Source organism: Dromiciops gliroides, chromosome 3 (assembly GCF_019393635.1).
Source record: "Dromiciops gliroides isolate mDroGli1 chromosome 3, mDroGli1.pri, whole genome shotgun sequence".
Taxonomy (NCBI): Eukaryota; Metazoa; Chordata; class Mammalia; order Microbiotheria; family Microbiotheriidae; genus Dromiciops; species Dromiciops gliroides.
In genome coordinates, this window is record NC_057863.1 from 62,070,188 (window position 1) to 62,094,132 (window position 23,945).

Below are 23,945 nucleotides of genomic sequence, written 5' to 3' on the forward strand. Positions count from 1 at the left end.
AGCATTTCCTTGCCTTAACCTACCATTTTTCTCCCAAAGAACCCTAGACTTTTATGGTGATGATGATAGTAATCTCCTTTATCGCCATATCTCTGGGAGGAGATGAGAAGTATTTTATACTGATTAGGGGGCTTGGCAATGGTCTACTCCAGCTGGTCAGTAACAGAGCTGAGATTTCAGTCCTCTGAGGTGGACAGAAGGGCACACTGTTGATAAGGGCCAGCAAAAGTAGAAGAATATTTCTTGGCCAAATTGCCTCTGTCTGTAGTTCATTTAATGGTAGCCCCTTGCTTCTTCTTCCATGTCATTTCTGTGTTCAACAAGTTATTCCAAAGTACCAACTTTTAAATCATAGTGAAATATACATAAACCCTTTGCAAAATTCTCTCTCTCTCTCTCTCGTCTCTCTCTCCTCTCTCTCTCTCTCTCTCTCACACACACACACACACACACACACTCACACACACACACACTCACACACGTCCCCTGCTCCTCCCATTTGCAGATGAAGAAGTTGAGACTTAGAGAAATTAAATGGCCTGCCTCATTTCACCTTTAGGAACTTCTGAAGTCAGGATTTGCATCAGATCATCTGACTCCAAGACCAATGCTCTTTCCATTATGTCCTGCTGCTTCTCAAATCATAATAAAATAATAGTGATACTGCTTCCTAATATTACATAGAATTTTCAGACTGTCAAAGTTCTTTGTGTAGCTTCTCTGATTCAATGCTCACAATAACCTTGTGGGGACAGGTGCTATTTTTAGACCCATTTTATAGATGAAGAAACAGAGGTGGGCAGAAGTTAAATGGCTTGTCTAGGGTTGCAAAGGGAGGTGTGGGCTTCAGACTCAGGTTTTCCGGACTCTGAGTCTAGAAATGTCCACCTAAGTGGCTTTCTTAACAGGAAATATCAGCCTCTCTGAACTGGGAGTGCTTGAATCAAAAGCAAGCTTAGATAAGCTTGGAGGCCGTGATCTGAGTCTAAATAGTTTCCTGATTCCAGGATCTCTGGCTTTTCAAGCAAGGCCTGAATGACAGCTTTAAATACCACCATTTGCTCCCACTCTTTGAACAAATGTAGTCTGTAAAGTCAGAGGAAGCCTTGTCAGCCCTAGCGTGGAGGAAGGGAAACAGAAGGGGAAGGGAACAAAGACCTTTCCTTGAGGGCAACGTTGGTCTCTGGCTGCCTGATAAACAGCCCTGACATGTCTGAAACAAAATCACCTAATCACCTCAACCAGGAGATTGATGCTTTGTGTGACAGAGACTCTCAATGCAAACACAGCGGCAAGAAGAGAGGACCAGGGGCAGCTAGGTGGCGCAGTGGATAGAGCACCGGCCCTGGAGTCAGGAGTACCTGAGTTTCAAATCTGGCCTCAGACACTTAACACTTACTAGCTGTGTGACCCTGGGCAAGTCACTTAACCCCAATTGCCTCACTTTAAAAAAAAAGAAGAAGAAGAAGAAGAGAGGACCAGAAATGGACAGGGTAGAACTGGAAAAGGTCTAGATGGTGGTCATTTCCAAACGTTGATACAAACTGCCTGCATTTACCTGAATGAAATATTCTGTCTCTGCCTCTGACTTTATCTCTCTGTGTCTCTGTGTCTCTGTGTCCCTCTGTGTGTGTGTGTGTCTCTGTGACTCTATCTCTATGTCTCTCTGTGTGTTTTTCTAGGTCTCTCTCAGTCTCTCTGTCTCTGTGTCTGTGTATCTTTCTGTCTCTCTGCCTATCTCTATCCGTCTCTCTGCCACTGCCTCTTTCTCTCTCTCTGTCTCTGCCTGTCCATCTCTGTCTCTCTCCTTCCCTCCCTCCTTCTGTGTCTCTCTCTGCCTCCCTCTGTCGCTCTGTCTCTCTCTGTCTCACTGTCTCTCTCTCTGTCTCTGTCTCTCTCTCTCTCCCTCTGCCCTCTTTTTAAACTCCATCACCAAAAAAGGAGCAAGGCTTAAGTTTTCAGGGTAGCCCATGACCTGTTTTATATCCACTGAGCCATTTAATTATCAACCAAAGAGTTTATAGCACAGAACAGGAAGTCTGCTGTGGCCAAGGCAGTTTCTAGTGGTCAGAAAGCATCCAGTTCTCAGAAAAGCAATTCTTTGCAATCTTATTAATACCGTTCACAAATGTCTCTGCTGGCTTAACCTTTTCCTGCCTCGATTTCTGACGGCTATTTAAAAAGTCTAAAAAGCTGTGAAAATATTGCCCTGATTCCTGAAATTACAGCTTCCTTTTAGCTGAGGCAAATGCTGCCGAGCCTACCTACACAAAAAGCTCTAAGCTTTTGTGTTGCTCATTCCTTTATTTTAGGTTCCTTTGTGTTCTGGGCGAGATAGTAAATGCCCAGTAATTACATGTGTGCAATAAAAGAATGGTCTTCATCATACAGATAGCCTGTGGGTGTGCCTCTGCCCTGTGGCTGTTAGACTGTAGGAACCCAACTATATTTGATAAGTACTAATCATTCTGAAACAGACATGGCCGCTGCACCTCTAAGGAGGATGTGGTCTTCAGCTCCCAAATCTGAGATGCCTTTTGAACAGGAGCAGTCTTTGCATGCAGCTTACTGACAGGCTCATGTCCCCAAGTTCCAGGGCTACTTCTAAGAGGAGCAGACTGGAGAGAATCAGATAGTAGGCCAGAGAGGGAAAGGTTTGGAAACAAAGGAAATAGGATCTTTCAGTTGGTCTGCTCCCCTCTAGAATACTCTGTCTTCTGAAATTGTGTTCTTTGAAAAATCATAAAGCCATATTATTGCTGAATAGAAAACTGAATTTTGAATTACAGTAACATATCACCTGGCCTGAAATCAGCTATCTGGCAAACGTATCCATCTAAGAGATAGATCTCCACAAAAGGCCTCTTAAGAGCACAAAGAAATCTCAACTTGCAACTAAAACTCATGCATTTTTCTTTCAAGGAGCGTCCCTTCAGATTCATTGTCAAGAGACCATTTACTCCTATTTCGCTCATAATTCTAACACTCTTGCTTATCTGCTTCCCAAGAACATAATAACTGAGAGGAGACAAATTAAAAGAGAAACAGGGACTGCTACTGGTGGCACACTGAGCTGATTAGCCAGACAGTGACAACAATATTGTAGATAGCAGACTCAAAGCTATCACTATATTATAGGTCAGAATTGTAACTGATATTCATTAGGAGATCATCAGAAAGATTAGATGATATTCTACTCGCTCAATTTGGGAAGTATATGGTATATTTTAGGAGCATTTCCAAAGCCAACAATTCTGGATCAGTTCTGGAACATTTAGGGAAACAAAGTGTTACTTTTTAAAAATTGCTGCTTAAATTTAGTAACCTTCAACTATCTAAGCTTGAGTTTTCTGGATTTCTGAGGTTTTGACTGTACTTATCTCTCTACCTCCCCATCTGTTAAGGAATAAAGAAGGCAAACTCCTTTCCTAACATACCAGAAAGCAATAGCAAATATATATATATATATATATATATGTGTGTGTGTGTGTGTGTGTGTATGTGTATACATATATACACATACGTATATGCACAGGCACATGCATGTACACACATATACATATAATATACATGTAGATGTCTATGTGTGCATATGTATGTGCATTTACATATAAATATACACATATAGATCTGTGTGTACACAAACCTACTACCCAGCTATTATGAAGCCCAGATAATAGAAAATTTTAGAGTCCCAAAATCATCTATTCAATGTTATTTAAGGTCCCTTCCCCATCAAAACACTGAACTGAATTATCTAACAACAAAAGCAAAATTTTCTGCTGTGTGTTTTCTCACCATGTATTTTCTGTATATCCTTTCTGAAAGAAGAAAATCAGAAAATCAAAAAAGAAAGGTGAACTCAAAATATGAATAATAAAACCCAAATCACAGAGAACCCATGTCATTGTGCTTTGAGTGGGAAGAAGATGTCAACAGGCATTCACACATATTCATATTTGATTGAGTGACTTATAATTGCTAATCCTTTGATGCTTTAGGTATTGGTCACTGATTACTAACTTACATAGAGTTCTATTCAGTTTGTCAGGCAATTTCAATCCAAATGGGATCATGATGTCCTTGCTGCTCCTCTTCCCACCAATCAATAGTTGTGTAACATTGCTTCTAAGGTAAAGTTTCTCCATTTTTCCTTTCTATGTCACTAACAACTTACAGGCCCTGCCATTGTCCTTCCTTCCTCCTCAATGCACTTCTTTCCAAAGCATTACAAGGAAGAATAGCGATGAAAGGTGGGGATTAAATATCAGATTCCATAATGACTTCAGAAAGGCCTAGAAAGACATGCATGAAATGATGTAGAGTGAAGTGAGCGGAACCAAGAGAACTTTGTGCACAGAGACAGCAACACTGTTTGATGAAGAACTGTGAATGACTTGACTGTTCCCAACAATACAATGATCCAAGACAATGCCAAAGGACTAATGATGAAGCATACTATCCACCTCCAAAAAAAGAACTGATATTGATGGAACAGACTGAAGCACACTGTTTTTTTCACTTTCTTTCATTTTTTCTTTTAATCAAGTTTTCTTGTACAAAAATGACTAATATGGTAATGTTTTACATGATCATACATGTATATCCCATATCTGATTGTTTGCCACCTCAGGGAGGGGAAAGGGAAGGGAGGGGAAGAGGGATAAAAATTGGAACCTATAACTATGAATAAATATGTTTATCACAAGTATATATATCCAATTCCATAGAAGGAATAATGCAGTACCATTTCTACCTCCAAATCTCATATCCATTTCCTTCTCCAGTACTTAGCTACTTTCATAAAAGAGTCTATGGTGTTTGTTTGTCTTTTTCATTCTAAAAAGGGTTCCTGTAAAACATTGGGAAGCACTGAATCAGACCACTCAAATTATATTGCACAAAATAATGGAGGGCAAAATGAGCAGAATCAACAGAATATTGTATATAGTAACAGCAATATTATTTTAAGAATGACTGAGCAACTAAATTATTTTGTCTATTATAAATACCCAAATTAACTATAAGGGACATATGAAGAAAGACACTATCTGAATCTAAAAAGAAAACTGATAAATAGAAGTGTGTATAGAATAATTTTATGCATACTATATATGTATATACATACTTGTGTTCATACATGCATGTATGTATATATGTGTATGTGTACACATACACACACCTATTCATGTGTAATGGTAAACATGGGGAGTGGAAATTTACATGATAACATTATATATTTAAAAGGAATAGCAAGTTGTACATACTAGATTTGCAGTTTTATATGCAATCATCTTTTTTATTATACTATGTTATGGAAATACTTGTTTTATTCCATAAATTACAAAATAAAAAGGAATTCTATTTGCATCATAGGAGTCTGACTTTAGAGCTGGAAGGGATCTTTGAGCTCATTAAGTTCAGCCCCCTCACTTTACAAACAAGAAAGGGACTTAGCCCAAGGTCACACAGACTGTAGTCAATTGTATCCCTCTCTCAGAATGAATTCTAGTGTAAGGAATATGCTGCCCTTGTAAGATGCATATCCACATGGGATGTACTAAATGTTTAAACAGACAGCTCAAGGAGGGGGTGGGGTATTGATAGCTATCTCAGGAATCTTACTCACATCCATTGCAAGGGGCATTATAATTCCTATCCTGAGAGGAACAGGAGAGGGGTCCTTTATTATGACTGCATGCTCTGTTCCACTCTGAGGAAGAGGTACCAGATTGGAATCAAATTTATCTGGTTGAGGGATATACTTTTTTAGATTAAGACATTGCTACTTTCCCTGGTAGCTACCATTTAAAGGGCAAGGATAGCCCTTAGCTTAAACTCACCATTTTGACTCCTTCCTACTAAATTCTAGTTACATAAAAGATGATCACAAATAATGAATAATGAGTAGACCAATTTATCCAAGAAAATAGCAAAATCAGAAAAGTTATATTAGAATGTACTAGAAAATATAGAGAATGATCTTTTTAGAGAGGAGTGAGATTATAGCACACTCAACTGAGTGGGGCCACAATCTCCCCCAAGGGGAAACTCCTCAAAATTGCTAGGGAAGTAACTAGAAATGAAGGGTGTGTTGAAAAGCTAGCTTCTCCTACATATCTGCAGTAGTCTTTCTCTTGATTAAGTTCTGAAGATAGTCTGAAAACCACATGAGTCTCTCTCAAAGAAGAATGAAAAAGTATTTACTTTCCAAAGTTTTTTACCTATTCTGCTCCTCATGTAGTCACATGAGATTTGGTCAGCCTTCTCTCCACCAATTAGGAACAATTTCATGCAAAATGATTCAGACTTGACTAGAAAATCAGGTTGCATTAGAAAAACTTGTCATAAATAGGAAGGTTAAAGAGAAGATTTATCAGAGGGGCTGGGTATGTGATCAAGAAAAAAAGATGGGCCAGTGATGTAACAAAACTGAGATTTCACTCATGAACAACCCACTTGCTTCATTGCTAGCCAAATTTGAACTTGATATCTTCCTCATATGCCAAAAATACTAAGACATTTCAAGGAAGGAAGGTTCCTAGCATGTTGGGTGGATGGATACCCTGTGGCAATTTTATAGGAGGATGAGAATAAGAAGAAGGAATAACTATATAGTGTTCATAATTTTATATATTTATAATTTCTATTTTGATTAAATTGCATAAAATATAAGTGTATATAATTTGTATTAAATTAAATATTTGTATCCTGATTTAAAACATTTATCATCATCATCGTCATTAATGTAGCACTTTGGGGTTTGCAAATATCTCATTCCATCCTCATAGTAATCCTCAGAGGGAGCTGTATTATTGGTTCCATTTTACAGATGAAGAAAATGAGGCAGGAAAGGTTAAGTGATTTATGCAGGATCACACTGCCGGAAAGTAAGTATCTGAGGCCGAATTTGAATTCAGCTCTTCCTGACTCCAACTCTAGCACTCTAGTTTCCTTTAATCCTTTAATGTTATTGTATTTACGTTCAACCTATTTCATGTTTGGAAGAAGTCTCAGTTTTATATATATTGCAGGGCAATGAGGGTTAAGTGACTTGCCCAGAGTTACACAGTTAAGTAAGTGTCCAGTGTCTGAAGCTGGATTTGAACTCAGGTCCTCCTAGCTGTCCCCAATCAGTTATCTTAATATCGTGTTGTTTTTTTCTCTTTTAGACAGCCACAATTTCTTGGGATATCCAAACGCTGTATTCAACTGTACCAGAAGATGCTGAACACAAAGCAGAAAACTTATTTGTGAAAGAGGTAACTATGAGGTGGCTAGCCATCCGCTATTTCAGAAAGCTTTCACTTCATTCTGCTCTCAATACAATTTGTCACCTAATTAGTGCTTTTCATATTAGATAGGAACTTCTAAGCAGTATGATTCCCTGATGCTTTCAAAAGAATAATTCTTTAGCCTGTCTCATATCAAAATCACATAATTATAGAATTTAAATTTTATATAATATAAATTTGTATTATATATTTATATTGACATAAGTATTATGAATATTTCTAATAATATACAGTTTGTATTTCTCTAATATAATTTATGTGATATATAAATTACAATTATTTTTATTTATGTTATACTCTCTTATTTGGACTTTTTTCATTTACTGGAATTTTTATTTTATTTTATTTTATTTTATTTTTTGCAAACAAACATTTTTTCAGCCCAACTCAGAGTCTCAATCCAGAGGAATGTTAAAATGTTCCCATTTAGACATGGAGTTGAGGGCAAAGTCATATAGCCAAATGATTGAAGTTGATTTACCCGCTATGGATCTCACTTTCCTCAAGTGTAAAATATGGTTAGATTAGATACCTCTGAAGCCCCTTCCAACTCTAAATCAGTGGTTCCCTAAACTCGTCAATTTGGCCCTTTTTTGGGCAGTAAGTTAGATTACAGGATCATAGATTTTAAGTTAGAAGGGTTAGTTCTAATTTCTAAAAAAATTGTCTAATCTAGTCCCTTCATTTCTGTTCTTTGTTTTTGTTTTGTTTTGGGGGGTTTTTTGGTGAGGCAATTGGGGTTAAGTGACTTGCCCAGGGTCACACAGCTAGTAAGTGTTAAGTGTCTGAGGCTGGATTTGAACTCAGGTCCTCCTGAATCCAGGGCCAGTGCTCTATCCACTGTACCACCTAGCTGCCCCCCCTATATTTCTAAGGTGAGGAAACTAAAGTCTAGAGAGGTTAAGAGACTTACACAGATAATAAGTGTCAAAACTGGGATTTGAACCCAGGTCCTTTACTTCCAAATTCAGTGCTCTCTTTGCTGGGCTATAGGATAAATGCAGTCTAAATTGTGGAAAAGTCTGACTAATAAAGTATCACTAAGAAAGAGTAGTTTCAAGTACTATTAATATAACTTTTTCCCTCTTAAAGGAACTTATTTTCTTGATTTAATTCATTTTTCTGATTAAGTATATTATGTTTTAAGTATATTTGAATGAATTCAATTCAGTTAAACATATTAAATATTTAAATTTTGAATGAAATTAGAATGTCATATTATTTTAAAGATTAAGAATTTTATCTGTTTAAAATTATTTATTGAATATATTTAAATATCCCAACTTAATATATTGAACATATTCATAATGTCCCCATAATTATATATTCATAATAAATTATAGGATATTTTAAATAGACTATTATATTATATTTGAAATTATATATTTGTATATATATGTTTTTTGCTTAGTGTTTTCATTTTTTCAAAACTTAATCTAACCTGAAGTAAATTTGGCACTATTGACCTCCCTCACCTTGTCTAAAAATGAACTTTCTCTCTATTTCCCCCTAAAACCCCACCTCTTCCAATAAGTGGTACCCCTTTTCTCTTCAAGGCCACCACCATTTCCCCATTGTTCAAATTGATAAACTGATTCCTAGACTCCTTACTCGCTCTTACCCTGAAGATCAGTCAGTTGCCCACTCTTGCCTTTTCTTCAGTCTCAACATCTCGCACATATAACTTCTTTTCTTTACTCAAATAGATACCACATTAATTAAGGTCCTAATTACTCCTTCCCTAGATTATTGCAATAACCTCCTAATTCTTTCTGCTTCAAGTCTCTGGTCCATTCTATACACCACTGCCAAAGTTATTTTCCTTAAGTGTGATCTGACCCACGTCTCTACCCTATCCAGCCAACTCCCTTGATTTCCTTTTGATTTTAGGATAATGTATGAAGTCCCCTGTTTAGTATTCAAAGACCCATACAGCTTGTACTTCCAGCCTTATTGGACATTACCACCTTCCTCCAGTCTGCAATCCAGCCGAACTGGTCTTCTCCCTTTTCCTCACACATGACACTCCATTCTCATCTCTGTCTATCCACGTGACTGACATAGACTCCATCCTTATTGCCACCTCTTAGAATCCTTCCTTTTTAACATGAATTTCAGGCAGGATTACCAACATGAATCTTTTCCTTATCCTACCCACAATTGTTAGTGTTGTCATTCAGTTGTTTCAGTTGTTTCTGACTCTTCATGACCTCATTGGGGTTTTCCTGGCAGAGATACTGGAGTGATTTGTCAATCCTTCTCTAGTCATTTTACAGATAAGGGAAACTGAGGCAAACAGGGTTAAGTGACATGCCCAGGGTCACACAGCTAGTGAGTTTCTGAGATCAGATTGGAACTTAGATCTTCCTGTCTACAGGCATGTATGTACTGTGGCCACCTAGCTGCTCAAGTACCCTCCTCTACTACTACCTTGCATTGGGCTACTTTGTAATATGTCATATTTATTCATTTCATTCATGCTGTATAATTTTTATATATACATCTCCCTCATTAAAATGTAAGCTCATTGGGGCAACTAGGTGGCGCAGTAGATAGAGCTCCGCCCTGGATTCAGGATGACCTGAGTTCAAATCCGGCCTCAGACCCTTGATACTTACTAGCTGTGTGACCCTGGGCAAGTCACTTAACCCCAATTGCCTTACCAAAAAAAAAAGAAGAATATAAGCTCATTGTGAAAATAAACTTTCATTCTCTGTACTTATATTCACAAGATTGATGCAGTAGCTGGCACATAGTAAACACTTAATAAATGTTTGATTGACTGACTGATTGACCTAATAATATAGTCTGAATTCACTTATTTAATTCCATCTGTGAAAATGATCTACTTACCATATACAATCTGCTAGACCCTCAGTATTGAATATTGATCCTTGTAAAGTTGATATCTCCCAAATAAAATTCTAACAAAAGATGCATTTATTTCTAGTTGACCTTCACTATTTTGTGTATTCATGAATATGTTGTGCACTTGTTTAAGAATATCTAAGACCATGGATTTTATTACCAATCTAATAATGCTATCCTTAGAGCCACCCAATACAAAAGGACACAAGGAAGTTACCCCAGTGTTTCACTATGCAGTATTGCACTGCTCTTCCCTGGAAAGGTCTTACCTGGATCTCTTTCTCTCCCTCTTGACAAAATATTCAGCTTTGCAGTAATTAAAAAGCCGTCTTAGAAACACTGGTCCTGAAATCCATGTAATTTGAGTTTTGAATGGGATAACTAGAAGCAGCCCCAGTGAGGGAGAAATCTTCACAGTTGTTAGTAACCTGTTGCATTCCCACTCCATTTCTCAACTGTCTGCCCTTCCAAGATTGTGGTAATGAAAAAAAAAGGCAGTAATTGATCAAAATATTCAATAGTTGGCATTTGTATCTTTATATCCCCAGTGCCCTGGACCATAGTGGTGCTTAATAAATGCTAATTGAATGAGTTCATGAAACTTATCCTCAACCTTTTTGCATTTGTGTCTAAGCAAAGAGTAGGAAAATCAAGATTCTATCTATCCTGTTGATACAATTGTCCCATGAGACAGAATCAAATGCTCTTACTCATTTCACTTCATGCTTTTCTATTTAGTCATGTCACTCAAGGAGAAAGACATTCAATTGATTTGACATGAGCCTTCTTATGCAGGTTTTGTGGATTACTTCTGGTACCTTGTCACTTTCTTGTAAATGCTTTATAAATCATTCTCCCCTTTTTGTTTGGGAAAATATATGCTTTGATTGAATCCTTCCTTGGTCTAGGCTCAAGTGCCTGTCATCCAAGTGTTGCCACTATGATTTTCTAAACAGACTTGACTTTTTAAAGAGCAGTTCAGTTCATTCAAAGTCACTTCATTTCTAGTCTCTTTTTGAAAAATTATATACCAGAAAATTGTCTATTTTCACTTTCTCGACATGTCTCCACTTTTTCAGCATGTCTCCTATCCTCTCCTACTTTGCCATTTATGTGCTTGTAATCTCCCCTACTAGGTTTTTAACTTCTTAGTCAATAATTCAACAAGAATTATTAAGTGTTTCATATGTGCCAGACAATGGGTTAATTGTTGGGTATAGAAATAAGAAAATGGAAGAGGGCAGCTAGGTGGCCCAGTGGATAAAGCACTGGCCCTGGATTCAGGAGGTACTGAGTTCAAATCTGACCTCAGCCACTTGACACTTACTAGCTGTGTGACCCTGGGCAAGTCACTTAACCCTCATTACCCTGCCCAAAAAAAAAAAAGAAAAAAAGAAAAAGAAATAAGAAAGTGAAATTCCCTGCCTTCAAGAAGTTTATATTTTTATGGAGGAGAAAACATGCAGATATATAGGTTTATTCAACACATTTATTCTGAGATTACCTTGGAAAGGAGAAGGGATTTGGACAGGCTTATTTGGAAGGTAGCATTTGAACTGAATTTTAAGGGAAATTTAATAAATGCTTGTTGAATGAATAAACAAAAACCTATGGCCATCTTTTAGGCATTGGTACCTAACCTAACAGTAGAATGGTCAAGATTCCATCTTCTTACCTTATTGATAAAAATGCCCCATTAAAAAAATAAACAATTCTTACTTATTTTGTTTCACTCTTATCTAGTACCCATTCTACTCTTGAATAGGAAGACATTTAATTCATCTTAGGGATTCCAAGAGCTGAATGTGATAAAGAGAATGCATTCCAGGAATGGAGGGGAGACAATGCAAAGATGTATAGGTGAGAAATGGACCCTGAAAGACTCTTTCACCATCAAAAAGACAGTTCAATTCTGCGGCCCCTAGGGACATAAGCTTGGCAATCGTCAGTGGCTCTGGTTGGGTTCAGATTTTGAGGGGCTCTATAAAAGCAGTTCCAAATGTTCTGATGAGTGTTGGTATTGACCTTGCTCCTTTCAGTGTGTTCTATATTTCTCCCCCAAATGGCCTAATTCCCAATTAAGGAATTCCCAATTCCCCTAATTTCCTAATTCAAATTCGCTGTAGTCTGGGGGATACCAGAGCTCCTGGGTTTTAGGGTATAGTGCCATAGATCTAAAATTAAGAAGAATCTTGTCCAGCTCTCTCATTTTTTTTTTAGTGAGGCAGTTGGGGTTAAGTGACTTGCTCAGGGTCACACAGCTAGTAAGTGTTAAGTGTCTGAGGCCAGATTTGAACTCAGGTACTCCTGACTCCAGGGCCGGTGCTCTATCCACTGCGCCACCTAGCTCTCCCCCAGCTCTCTCATTTTACTGATAAGGGAACTGGGACTGAGAGAGATTTAGTGATTCACTGAGGTCCCAGCAGATAACAAGTGGTGAGGATGAGATTTGAACTCGAGTCTTCTGACTCTAAATCCCATGCTCTTGTGTCAGATGAGTGTAAGGAGTCTATGTGGAGCTTCTCACAAGGCAGAAGAGCCATTAGAGGTGTGATTGCTAGGCAGAAAACAGGCACAAATTTGATTTGAACAATCTCAGCCCTTCTTATCAGCAGTGATGAATACTCTTATTTCTAGACCAATGTTGACTTTTTTTCTAGGAGTTCATTAAAAAGAAAAAAAAACTTTCTTCCTGTTTTATTTATTTTCATTCCATGGTTCCCCGCATACCCATCAGTTAAATGGAAGGCAAAAACACTTACATGTGACAATTTTATTACTCTTAGCATACATAAAAAATCAATATTAGTTACTCAAGTGGAATATTGTACTGCTCCAAGCATCAGTTGCACTTTCCCCAGAATGATCTGGTTAAGACAAAACTTGATTCATCCTATTTATCACCTATTTTGTTAAGAGAATGACACTGAAAACTACAAAAGTGAAAGAGGTCAAGAATTTAACAACCAACAACAAACAACAAATATTTATTAAGTTCCCACTTTGTATAAAACACTGTGCGAGGAACAGGGAATACACAAATGAAAAGCAACACAATTCCTGTTCTTCAGGTGCTTAAAAGTTCATGGGGCAATGGAGGCATACAAATAAGTATGATGCAAGTGAAAATAAAATTGAGCAATAGTGAGAGCAAAACAAAAGGGAATTTAAGGTGGGAATGATCAGGTATAGCTGGTGTGATTGGGAAAGGTCATTGAAAGGCTTCACTAAGGAGGTGGCAACAAATGAAGCTGAGGAGGGAAAGTTTTCCAGGCATGAGAGATAGCCCATCAACTCAGTGGGTATGAGGGGATGGGGGGAAAAAGAAGAGTCAGAAGCTTGTGAGATTTCCAATTCAGGCAGTTAAAAGGAGGGTATTGCCATCAGCAAAAATAGAGAAGTCGGGGAAAGGAGAAGGTTTAGAAGAGAATATTATGAGGTCAGTATTAGACATGTTGAGTTAGAAAGACTAACAAATGTTTAGCAGAAATTTGAAGATTCAAGACTAGAGCTCAGGGAAGATGTCAGGTCTGAATATATAGATTTGGGAATCATCTCTTTAAGGGAGGTAATTCAATTGGATGAGATCACCAAGAAGAGGAGTCCTTGGGAAATAAATGCATTAAGGGATGGGAGAAGGATGATTCAACTGCCAGAAGATCCTGATTATAGAAAAAAAAAAACTAACTAAACATTCCCAACTTTTTCCAACCACACTTCATGTGACATGGTCTCTACACCACTCCCTGTCCCAGTTGCTGAAATATATTTCAGTTCACCAATGTCCTCCTTCAGATGCTGTTCCCAACACAGAAGCAAAAATGTTAACCTTTCTACTTTTGTTTTGCATCATTAACTTTAGACTTTTTCTGCGGTAGGGAAAGTGAATGCAGAAACAGTATATCAGCCCTTTGGAAATGAGAAATGGGAAGTGTTGTCATTATCTGGAACTCATAAATGGTATAAAATTAACATCTACAAAACATCCCCATGTGTGTTTTTTATTTGCTTTTTTCCTATGTCGAGACAGCACCACCTCCTCCCCCTGGGGTAAAATCAAAGGGACCTATAAATAGGTTGCATACTTCATCCACAGGGTTTGTGCAGCAAAATCTTCATTTTAATATACACAAAGGGAATATATAAGGCAGGAAGCTCTACTCTCTAATTAAAACTGAGCTCTTGGTTTGGTTTCACTTGGCAAATCAACATGAGGAAGCAGAGAATCTCATGTGTTGAGCCCTTGAAGGTAGAACCACTGTGTCTGGGGACCACTAAAACTGAATTAACCCTCACCCTGTAAAAAATACTTGTGGTGTAATAAAATAACAAAGGACTATTCTCCCCAGTTGTTGTGGTTCCTCTGAAATTCCTGAAAATGTACATTGCAAATGTAAATAGAGCACAGGACCAGGAGTCAAGAAGATCTGAGTTCAAATCTAGCCTCAGATACTTACTAGCCTCTCTGGTCATCAATTTCCTCCACTGTAAGATGAGGCTAACAATAGCACTTACCTCACAGGATTATTCGAGGATCAAAATGAAGAATATATGTAAAGAGCTTTGCAAACCTTAAAGTTCTACAAAATGCTATTGTTCTTGTTCTTGTTCTTCTTGTTCTTCTTCTTCTTCTTCTTCTTCTTCTTCTTCTTCTTGTTCTTCTTCTTGTTCTTGTTGAATCAGCCATACAAACATATAAGGGATTGGATTCTGCCACTGACCCACCACTTTCAGGGAATTCAGTGGCATCTAAAAGCATTGAAAGGAAAAAAGTTTAATGACTGTGCCCTGTCCCCTATGTCCAGACTCAAGAGAAGTCACGTATGACACAATATGGCCCAATGGAAATTATATTTTAGAATCAGGACCCGATGTCATATCCTGACTCTGCCAGCTAGTACTTATGGACCTTAGGGACAAGTCAGTCATTTAATGCCTCTAGACCTTTTTTTCCTCCCTTTGTAAAATACAGCATTTGGATTCTGTATCCTCAATGGTTCCTTCATGCTACAAATATGAAAGAGGGGTTCAATTCATTCTGCTAGGCCCCGAAAGTCAGAATTAGAAGCAAGGCATAGTAGTTGCAGAGAGACAGATTTCTACTCCATTTAAAGAAAAAAAAATGTGCTATCAGAGCTACGATAAGTATAGTGGACTGTCTGAGGAAGCAGTGGGCTCCCCTTCACTAAGGCTTTCAGACAACAACTTCATGACCATTTTGGGGGGAAGCTTAAGTGCAGACTGGACAAGATGACCTTGGATTTCCCTTCAAGGTCTTTGATTCTGACTCACTAAATCATGTCAGCTTGAAAGGAGATAGATTAATGGGACAAGGAAATGAGATGGAATCAAGAAGGCAGGAATACTGGACCTAACCACCCTGAAATAACAAGGACTAGTTGGCAGGTAGGTATCAACCAGGAACAGACCAGACAGGGTGGACATTTTTAAACCTCCTTGTCAGGAGGCACAGGCCAGTAGTAGTAGGAAGATAACAGCCAAATAAATCAAGAATCAATCAACAACCAGTTTTTAAGTACCTACTCTTTGTCAGGCACCCTAGTTGGTGCTGAGGAGACAAAAAGAAAGAATGAAACCAGTATCCAGACAATCTTCCATGGCAGGAGAATTAAGGGGGCAACCCACTCCTGATCCAATGAAAGGAGGCAAACAGACTCTCACATTCAGCCACTGCTGGTGGGTCAGCATCTGGAGGTCAGGTAGAAGACTTTCCCAAAGCTAAAAATGACATAATTGTTCTTGGCCATGCATACTAAGTCATCCCTACAATCAGAAGGAAAACTGTGTGGGAGATTTGGAAATCCAATACTACCAATCAGTCAATCAATGAATAAGCAAGCATGTGTTAGTGCCTACCATTTAACAGGCACTGTTCTAAGGAAAAAATTTACAGCTAAAGCCCTAATTGGGGCCATAGGAGGAGAGAGAGGGAAGGAGAGGGAAGGAGAGGCTCAGTTTTAAATTCTTAAGTGAAAGAATTAAACACAGAGTCCAAAGTATAAATGAAGCTATCCCCTGACAGCCTCCCTCTTTGTAGTTCTAGCCTAGTTCTGTGTTAGAGCAGGAGTTCTTAACTTTTTATGTGGATGTGTCTGATGAAGCCAATAGAGAGCCTGATGAAGTCTATGGACCCCTTCTCAGAATATTATATTAAAAATAAAATTTTATTGAGGTCTATTTTTATAATAGCATAGTTTCTCCCAATATCCTTCCTTTTCCTCCTCCCAAAAAGTTATCTCATATAACAATCAGTATTTTTAAAGACAAAAAAGAGAAAAAAATCAGCATAATTATTCAATACATCTAAAAAGTCTGAAAATATGTACAATTAACAATGCTTGTGGACCTCTCAGCTCTGCAAAGGGGTGGAATGGAAATGTATACTCAAATCTGTTCTTTGAAGCCATGCTCATTCCTTATGACTTTGCAACAGAATAGTGCATGTTGGAGGGATTGTGGAAAGTTAGGCACACACACACTGTTGGTGGACCTGTGAATAAGTATAATCATTTTGAAAAGCAATTTGGAATTATGCAAATGAAATAACTAAAACACCCATAACCTTTCATCCAGAAATTCCAATACTAGGCTTATACCCCTGGAAGACCACTGATAAGAAGAAAATCCCTATATATGCCAAAATATTTATAATAGCACTTCTTTGTGTGATAGCAAAAAATTGGAAACAAAGCAGATGCTATCAAATGGAGAATGGATGAACAAATTATGGCATATAAAAGTAACAGTCTATTATTCTTCTATAAGAAATGATGAATGAAAGAAATCAAGAAAATCATGGAAAGATAGATATAAACTGATGCAGAGGGAAGAAAGCAGAGCCAAGAAAATAAAATAATGACTAGAACAATGTAAATAGCAGAAACATCCACAAAAAAAAAACAGAATACTATTTTAAATTCATAAAATAAAACACAGGATTACAAAGGAAACCAATTATACTGAAATTCAATTATCACAACATAAAAGTTTCCAAGTGTCTTATATCTATCTATGGACCCCTTTGGAGGTCCAGGTTAAAGATTCATGTCTTCTCTCTGGAAATTTTTAAAAAGATAAATAAAGCCAAAAAAGCATGGTCTTTGTTCTTTGCTCAGAGCCAGCAAGACCTCGACACCCACAGCATAACTAAATCACAGCGTAACAAGGAACTTTATAGCTATGATTAAACCAGCAATTTTTTTATAAACCATGAAGATGACTATGTAGAGTAAATCTTGGTTTAATAACACTGTCTCAAATTTAAATAACACTCTGATATAGGCAAAGCCATGAGGGAGGTAGTGTTGTAAGTATTAGTATTTTACAATTAAAGGCTTACACAGCTATTCAAGTCTTCTGACTATATATACACTGTCACTGCTTTCTCTCTGACTTCTGTGATATTTTTGGAATATTCTTCCCCTCTACTAAAAAAAAGTTTGCTCCAACACACAGTAAATAAATGTTGAATTTTAAAATGTTCACATGCTTTTAGAGTAGTCTCACTTCTTTGGAGCCACAGGGAGTTGCTGGTGTGCATTCGAACAATGGAAGTATTTCACAACCAGATAGTCAATGTTGGAGTGGTTGTGGAGAGAAAGGCTATGAATCATTATAGAGAGTTTGAAGTTTGGAAAGCACTTAACAAATATTACCTCCTTTTGTCCTCACCACAACCTTGGGTGCAGATGCTGTTATTATCCCCATTTTACAGATGGGGAAACTGATGTAGACAAAGGTTAAGGGACTTGACCAGGGTCACAAAACTAGTAATTGTCTGAAGCCAAATTTGAACTCAGGTCTTCCTGACTCCAGGTCTAATGCTCTATTTACTGTGATAACCTAGCAGCCTCTGATGAGCACTTGATAACAATTACTTCTTTGTGGCATTTGCCCTTTGTCCCTTATCACTTTTATTGATTCTTATGTCTACTTGATTAAGAGGGTTCCTAATAACCCCTTTTACTTGATTTAAAGAATTTCCAGAAACAAACCCACAAATACTTGCTGGTTAATCTCTAGAGCAACAGCTCATTCCCAGTGTCTTTCCTGTCTTCAAGACATGGCTTTCTAGTGACTGGTTCATATATAAGAACTTCAGCAAAGAGTCATTTATTTGACTAAGAAGAAAACACCTATCCAAGATGAAAGCAGACTTCATTGGAACAGCTTGTGACAAAGAAAAGACTAGCCATGTGAGGAAAGGGAAATTATACCTTTACCATAAAGTAATTCCTCATTTATAAAATGGTTGGACTTGGTGGCTTCTCAGTTCCTTTTCAGCTATTATATCAGTACTGTACTGTGCTGATAGATCTAGTCTAGTAGGGTTGCTGGTGGGGTTGTTGAGGGAGTCAAATAAGATCATGAATGGGAAAGCCCTTTGTAAACCTTTAGGAGCTAGAGAAATATGAGTTCTAATTACTATTTGGAACAGAACCAGGAATATAACTCAGCATTTCTGTCTCTAAAACCAGTAAACTTCCTGCTATGAATCATGCTACTAATTCACCAAAATCATTAAGTGCCTACTGTGTGCTTACACAAAACTTAAGACACATCCTTGTTTTTATAGTTCTAAAATTTCTGTATGGTGATTTGATTTGCAGGTAAGTACAGCTAATAATAATTATTATTATTATTAAAAGTTTAAAAGTGTAAGTATAAGTATAGCTAATTGTCCTAGAAGTTCAAGTAGAGTGTCTTGGAGCTATAGAATCAGCAAAAGGTCTATGGGCAATGTCCTTTTTGAGTTAGGCTTCAAAAACGCAATAGAAAATTAGCAGGTGAAGAACAAGATGGATGGCATTTCAGGTAAGAGCCAGGAGCATGATAAAAACTGTGTGTATGTCTCTGTGTGTGTATGTGTGTGTCTGTGTCTATGTCTGGAGCCAAGAGTTTGTAAAGGGAACTAATATGGCATAAGACTGGAAGAGAAAGGGGATACCATATTGTAGAACACTTGGAATGTTATACAATGGATTTTGCTTGGCTAATGGAAGGTTTTGGGGCAGAAGAATGATGTGATTATGTAGATGTATCAATTATTCAATCAACAAGCATTTATTAAGCACTCACTACATGTGAGACACTGTGGTAGGCACTGATGATACAAATCCAAAAATGGAATAGTCCTTCCCCTCAAGAAGCTTACAGTCCACTATGGGGAACTATATACATATCTAAGTCCATATTAAATATATAGAAAATAAATATAAGATAATTTAGCAGGGCTGATTCTAATAGCTGAGGGATCAGAAAAAGTCTGTTGAGGGATCAGGAAAAGTCTAATGTAGAAGGCACATTTGAGTTCAACTTTGAAAGAAATTAGGGATCCTAAGAGAAAGAGGTAATGGGGGGACTACATGTGTGGATATCATGTGTGAAAAGCAGCAGGGCTAGTATGGGTAGTCTAAAGGAGAGGAGGGCAGCTAGGTGGCATAGTATATCCACTGGTGAGCACTGGGCTTGGAATCAGGGAGACTCATCTTCCTGAGTTAAAATATGACCTCAGATACTTACTAGCTATGTGACCCTGGGAAAGTCACTTAACCCTGTTTGCCTCAGTATCTCTTCTGTAAAATGAGCTAGAGAAAGAAATGCCAAACCACTCCAGTATCTTTGCCAAGAAAACCCCAAATGGGGTCATGAAGAGTTGGAAATGACTGAAAATGACTGAATAATAACAAAGGAGAGTAAAATATTATAAGGCAAGGAAGCTAGGATGGATAATGGTTCTGAAAGTCTATAAATTCCAACAAAGGTGTTAAGATTTGACCCTCAAGGTAATAGGGAGCTTTGGGGGTTTACTGAAAAGGGGAGTAGCATTGTCAGACTTTAGGAATTTGGTAGCTGTGTGGAGGAATCACTGAAGCAGGAAGAGTCACTGGAGGGTGTTTTTTATGAAGGAATGTCTAGTCAAAAAATTTTACTTGAATTCTAATGGGCCCAAGTTCTACCAAAGGATATTTGCTTCTATTTCCTGTTGGCTAATAATAATAATCCCCTAACACATACCCCAGGAAGTAATTAATCATCAAGATTATAATAGCCATCTCTTTCTCTGGCATATTCCATTACGTGATTAGAATTATTATCTCAATATTATCATCACTGAGAGATCTTTGCAATTATTTTGAGTATTTCTATTACTATGTTATCAAATTTTTCTCCTTTTAGTGTATCTCTGGCTTGTGCATTTATGCACTACCAGACATCAAATGTATTTTTAATACTGAGAAATAACCCACCATTTAACAATGTGAATTGCAGGTAGAATTCACCAGCAGTCTTTTAAGTTTGTTTTATTTTACACATTTGTTATTATCCCTTTAAGGGGTCTGAATGAGCTCCTTGTGATTGGATGTTGATTTATCTTGTCTTAAGGAAACATAAGGAATGTTTGTAATTTTTGCAGTGTGAACAATTAAGCCATTCGGTGTCTAGGCAATTTGTGCATTTTTGATGTGTGCATTTGTGCACACATCAAAAAAAAAAAGGGGGTGGGTGGCCTCGTGTTAACCAAAAAGCTTTTGTTCAGGGCTCTTAAAGCCAAGTGATCAGATCTCATCTGTAAAATAAACCACCATGAAAACACTACAGAAATTGCTACAGGGACTTTTTATGAAGGCTTCCTTTTTTTCTTACACGGGCCCAACAATAAAGGAATCAAACACAAATTTGGGGCATGTGGGTGGGGCTAATGGTGTTCATCTTGTACTGATGCGGACATTCATGATGAGGCCCCCCCAAAAAGGGGGATCCTATGCAAACATGGATTTCCTTTAGCCCAGATGCACAAAAAACTTGTTTGGCCAAAACTCAGACCACAAAAATTCCCATTCAGTATTGTTCCTCCCCAATACAACTCCTACCCCATAAAAGAAGCCTGGCATACACATTACCAATTCAGAATCCTGGCATGTTTTCCACAGACTTAACACTATCTCTCTCCTTGCTTCAGAAATGGCTTTTCAGGTGATGTTTTTGTTAGTGGGTTTCTTGCTGAAAGATTTTTTTTCCAAAAAAAATCTCTTAATTTGGAGGTAAATCCATTCTTTGGGGGTGTGTTCGGGGGATTTTCATTTTGATCATGCTGTATTCAAAATGAAACTTTAGTATAAAGCTAAAGATTTTTATTTTTAAAGAATGTGCTTATTTTTAGAATTCGATGATGATTTATCAGTGGTCATGGGATCATTAAATTAAGAGCTAGAAGGGATGTCAGCAGCCATCTGGTTGATTTTACAGATGAGGAAACTGAGCCTTGCAGAAGTTAAGTGACTTGCCCAAGGTCACAGATCAGAACTAGGATTGTAACCCAGGTCCTAGGACTTCAGATCCAACATCCAAATTTTTTGCTGCTTGGAGGATGTTTATATGCTACAAGAGTATAGATTGTCCTACAACGGGAGCATTGTTCAAATGAAAGAGGCTGAGCTTCATTTTCTTCCTTTCCTATTCATAGGAGAATAAAATATACCTGGAAAGAATGGATAAGGAAGTTAAAAAGAAAACCCTTGACCTGTTTTCATTATCAGAGCTGGGGAAAACATTCATTTCTATCCATAAATTCCACTCCCCCCCCTTTCCCCACTATGAGGTTCCCCACACACCCCACTCCTCAAATGAATGCTTAAGTCTCCAGACTTGAAGTACTGCACAGTTTCTAAATCAGTTTTCTCTCCTCCATAGTGAAAACAGTTGTACAATGTTTGGCAACGAGTGAATGAAAACACAGATGTACAAGCCAGAGACTTGTGAAGTATAAGAATGAGGAAAACCTTTCTTCAGTTTGAACCAAAGAACTTAATCACAATGAATTGTAAACCCAATTTGATTCCTTAAATGAGGAAGGAGGATCGTAAGATTATAAGTGTGGCTCAGCTCAGTCAATCATTGAACTTCCCTGAAAAACTCCTCATGGAATCGAGCCAAAAATTGACAGGAGGATCTGGGGTGGGGGGGATATTTCTAGGTCAGGTGTAGACATGACTGAAGGTGGTTCAATTTGAATGAAGCCCATAGTGGCTCAGATGGCTTCAGGAGTTATTGTGTTGAAAGCTGAATTGCATTTCAGTCTAAATTTGGGTATAATGAAGATTTTTAAATGGCAACTTAAATCACTGTTCAGAGCGGGGGGGGGGGGGCAGGAACAATTTAAACCAGTTTCAATTTTAGGTTTGAATTCCCGGATGAGTCATTATAAAGTTATTACCTAAAAATGAAAAGTCTACGTCTGATGCCTCATTGAGACATGGAAATGACCCTTGGTTCCTGAAGGTCTTAAAGAGGATACAAATTCTGATGGGTCCTTCCAAAAGAGAAAGTCTTTAGGTATAGACTTTACAGGGGGTAGCATGTTTATTATCTCAGAACCAGACTGGAGAAATTCATGGCCTGATAAGCTTAGGTCATAGGACTTTTTCAAGACCATCTTACCATATTGTATGGGGTTGTGATCTCACGTAGAGAGATGAATCACCTACACCAACAAAATTTCGGATCCTTAAGGTAACTACCTTTCTTTTTTCTTTTTAATTATTTATTTTTTTTACAGGGCAATGATGGTTAAGTAACCCTTGCCCAGGGTCACACAGCTAGTAAGTGTCAAGTGTCTGAGACCGCATTTGAACTCAGGTCCTCTGGAATCCAGGGCCGGTGCTTTATCCATTGTGCCATCTAGCTGCCCCTCTACCTTTCTTTTTTAAATAGAGGAGGGCAATTTAAAACTGTATCCCTAAAGTCACTAAAGTGACTTCCTAAAGTGGAAGACCCAGGTCTTCCACTAGTACAGAGAGAGTTGCTGAGGGACAGATGGAGTCTGGGGGAGGCGTGGAGGGACTAAAACTTTATATAGCACCTACTAGCACCCTGCCAACTGCTTTACAAATATTATCTCATTTGATCCTCATAACAACCCTGTGAAGTAGACACTATGATTATCACCATTTTACAGTTGAGGAAATTGAGGTAAAGAGAGGTTAAGGGATTTGCCCAGGGTGAGGTGACACAACTAGTAAGTGTCTGAGGCTGGATTTCATCTCAGCCTCTCCTGACTCCAGGTCCAGTGGCCTGACACTGCCCCGGCTCTGGGAGAGGAGTGGTCTGCCTGCCTCAAGTCTCTCCCCACTCCTGTCCATCTTCCATTAAGCCACTAAAGTGATTTTCCTAAAACACAGGTCACTCACCTACTCCATCACCTCTGTTGGCTCCCTATCACCTCCAGGATTAAATACAAAATCCTCTGTTTAGTATTCAAAGGCCTTTATAACCCTTAACCTTCCCCTCCATGTTTCCAGGGTTTATTTTATACCTCGCACCCCTTCTTCCCCAGAGATACTCTGAGATCCAGTAACAGTGGCCTCCTCGATGTTTTCTCAAACAAGATACTCCATGTCCACCTCTGGGCATTTTCACTGGTTGTCCCCAATGTCCACAATACTACAGTGCTCTCTCCTTCCTTATCTGCCTCTTGGCTTCTCTGCTGACTTGCTTAAAGTCCCAGCAAACTTCCTAACTTCCACAGGAAGATTTTTCCAATGCCTCTTTTAATGTTAATGTTTTCCTTCTGCTAATTATCTCCAGTTTATCCTGTTTATAGCTTGCTTGTACATAGTTGTTAGAATGTTGTCTCCTCTGTTAAACAGTGAACTTCTTGAGATCAGGGACTGTCTTTTCCTTTCTTTGTATGTCTAGTGCTTAGCTTAGGGCATTGTTGTTTTGTGGTCATTCAGTTGTTTTTCAGTCGTGTCCAACTCT

The 23,945-nt window shown here is 38.1% G+C and overlaps 1 protein-coding gene across 1 annotated transcript in view; it reads left to right on the forward strand.

The window, feature by feature from the left end:
• DOCK10 (dedicator of cytokinesis 10) overlaps positions 1 to 23,945 on the forward strand; it is a 274,169-nt gene that overhangs the window by 85,124 nt on the left and 165,100 nt on the right. The window contains exon 5 of the mRNA XM_043993341.1: positions 7,173 to 7,262. Coding sequence (XP_043849276.1) covers positions 7,173 to 7,262 — 90 coding nt within the window. The remainder of the gene's footprint in view (positions 1 to 7,172; positions 7,263 to 23,945) is intronic.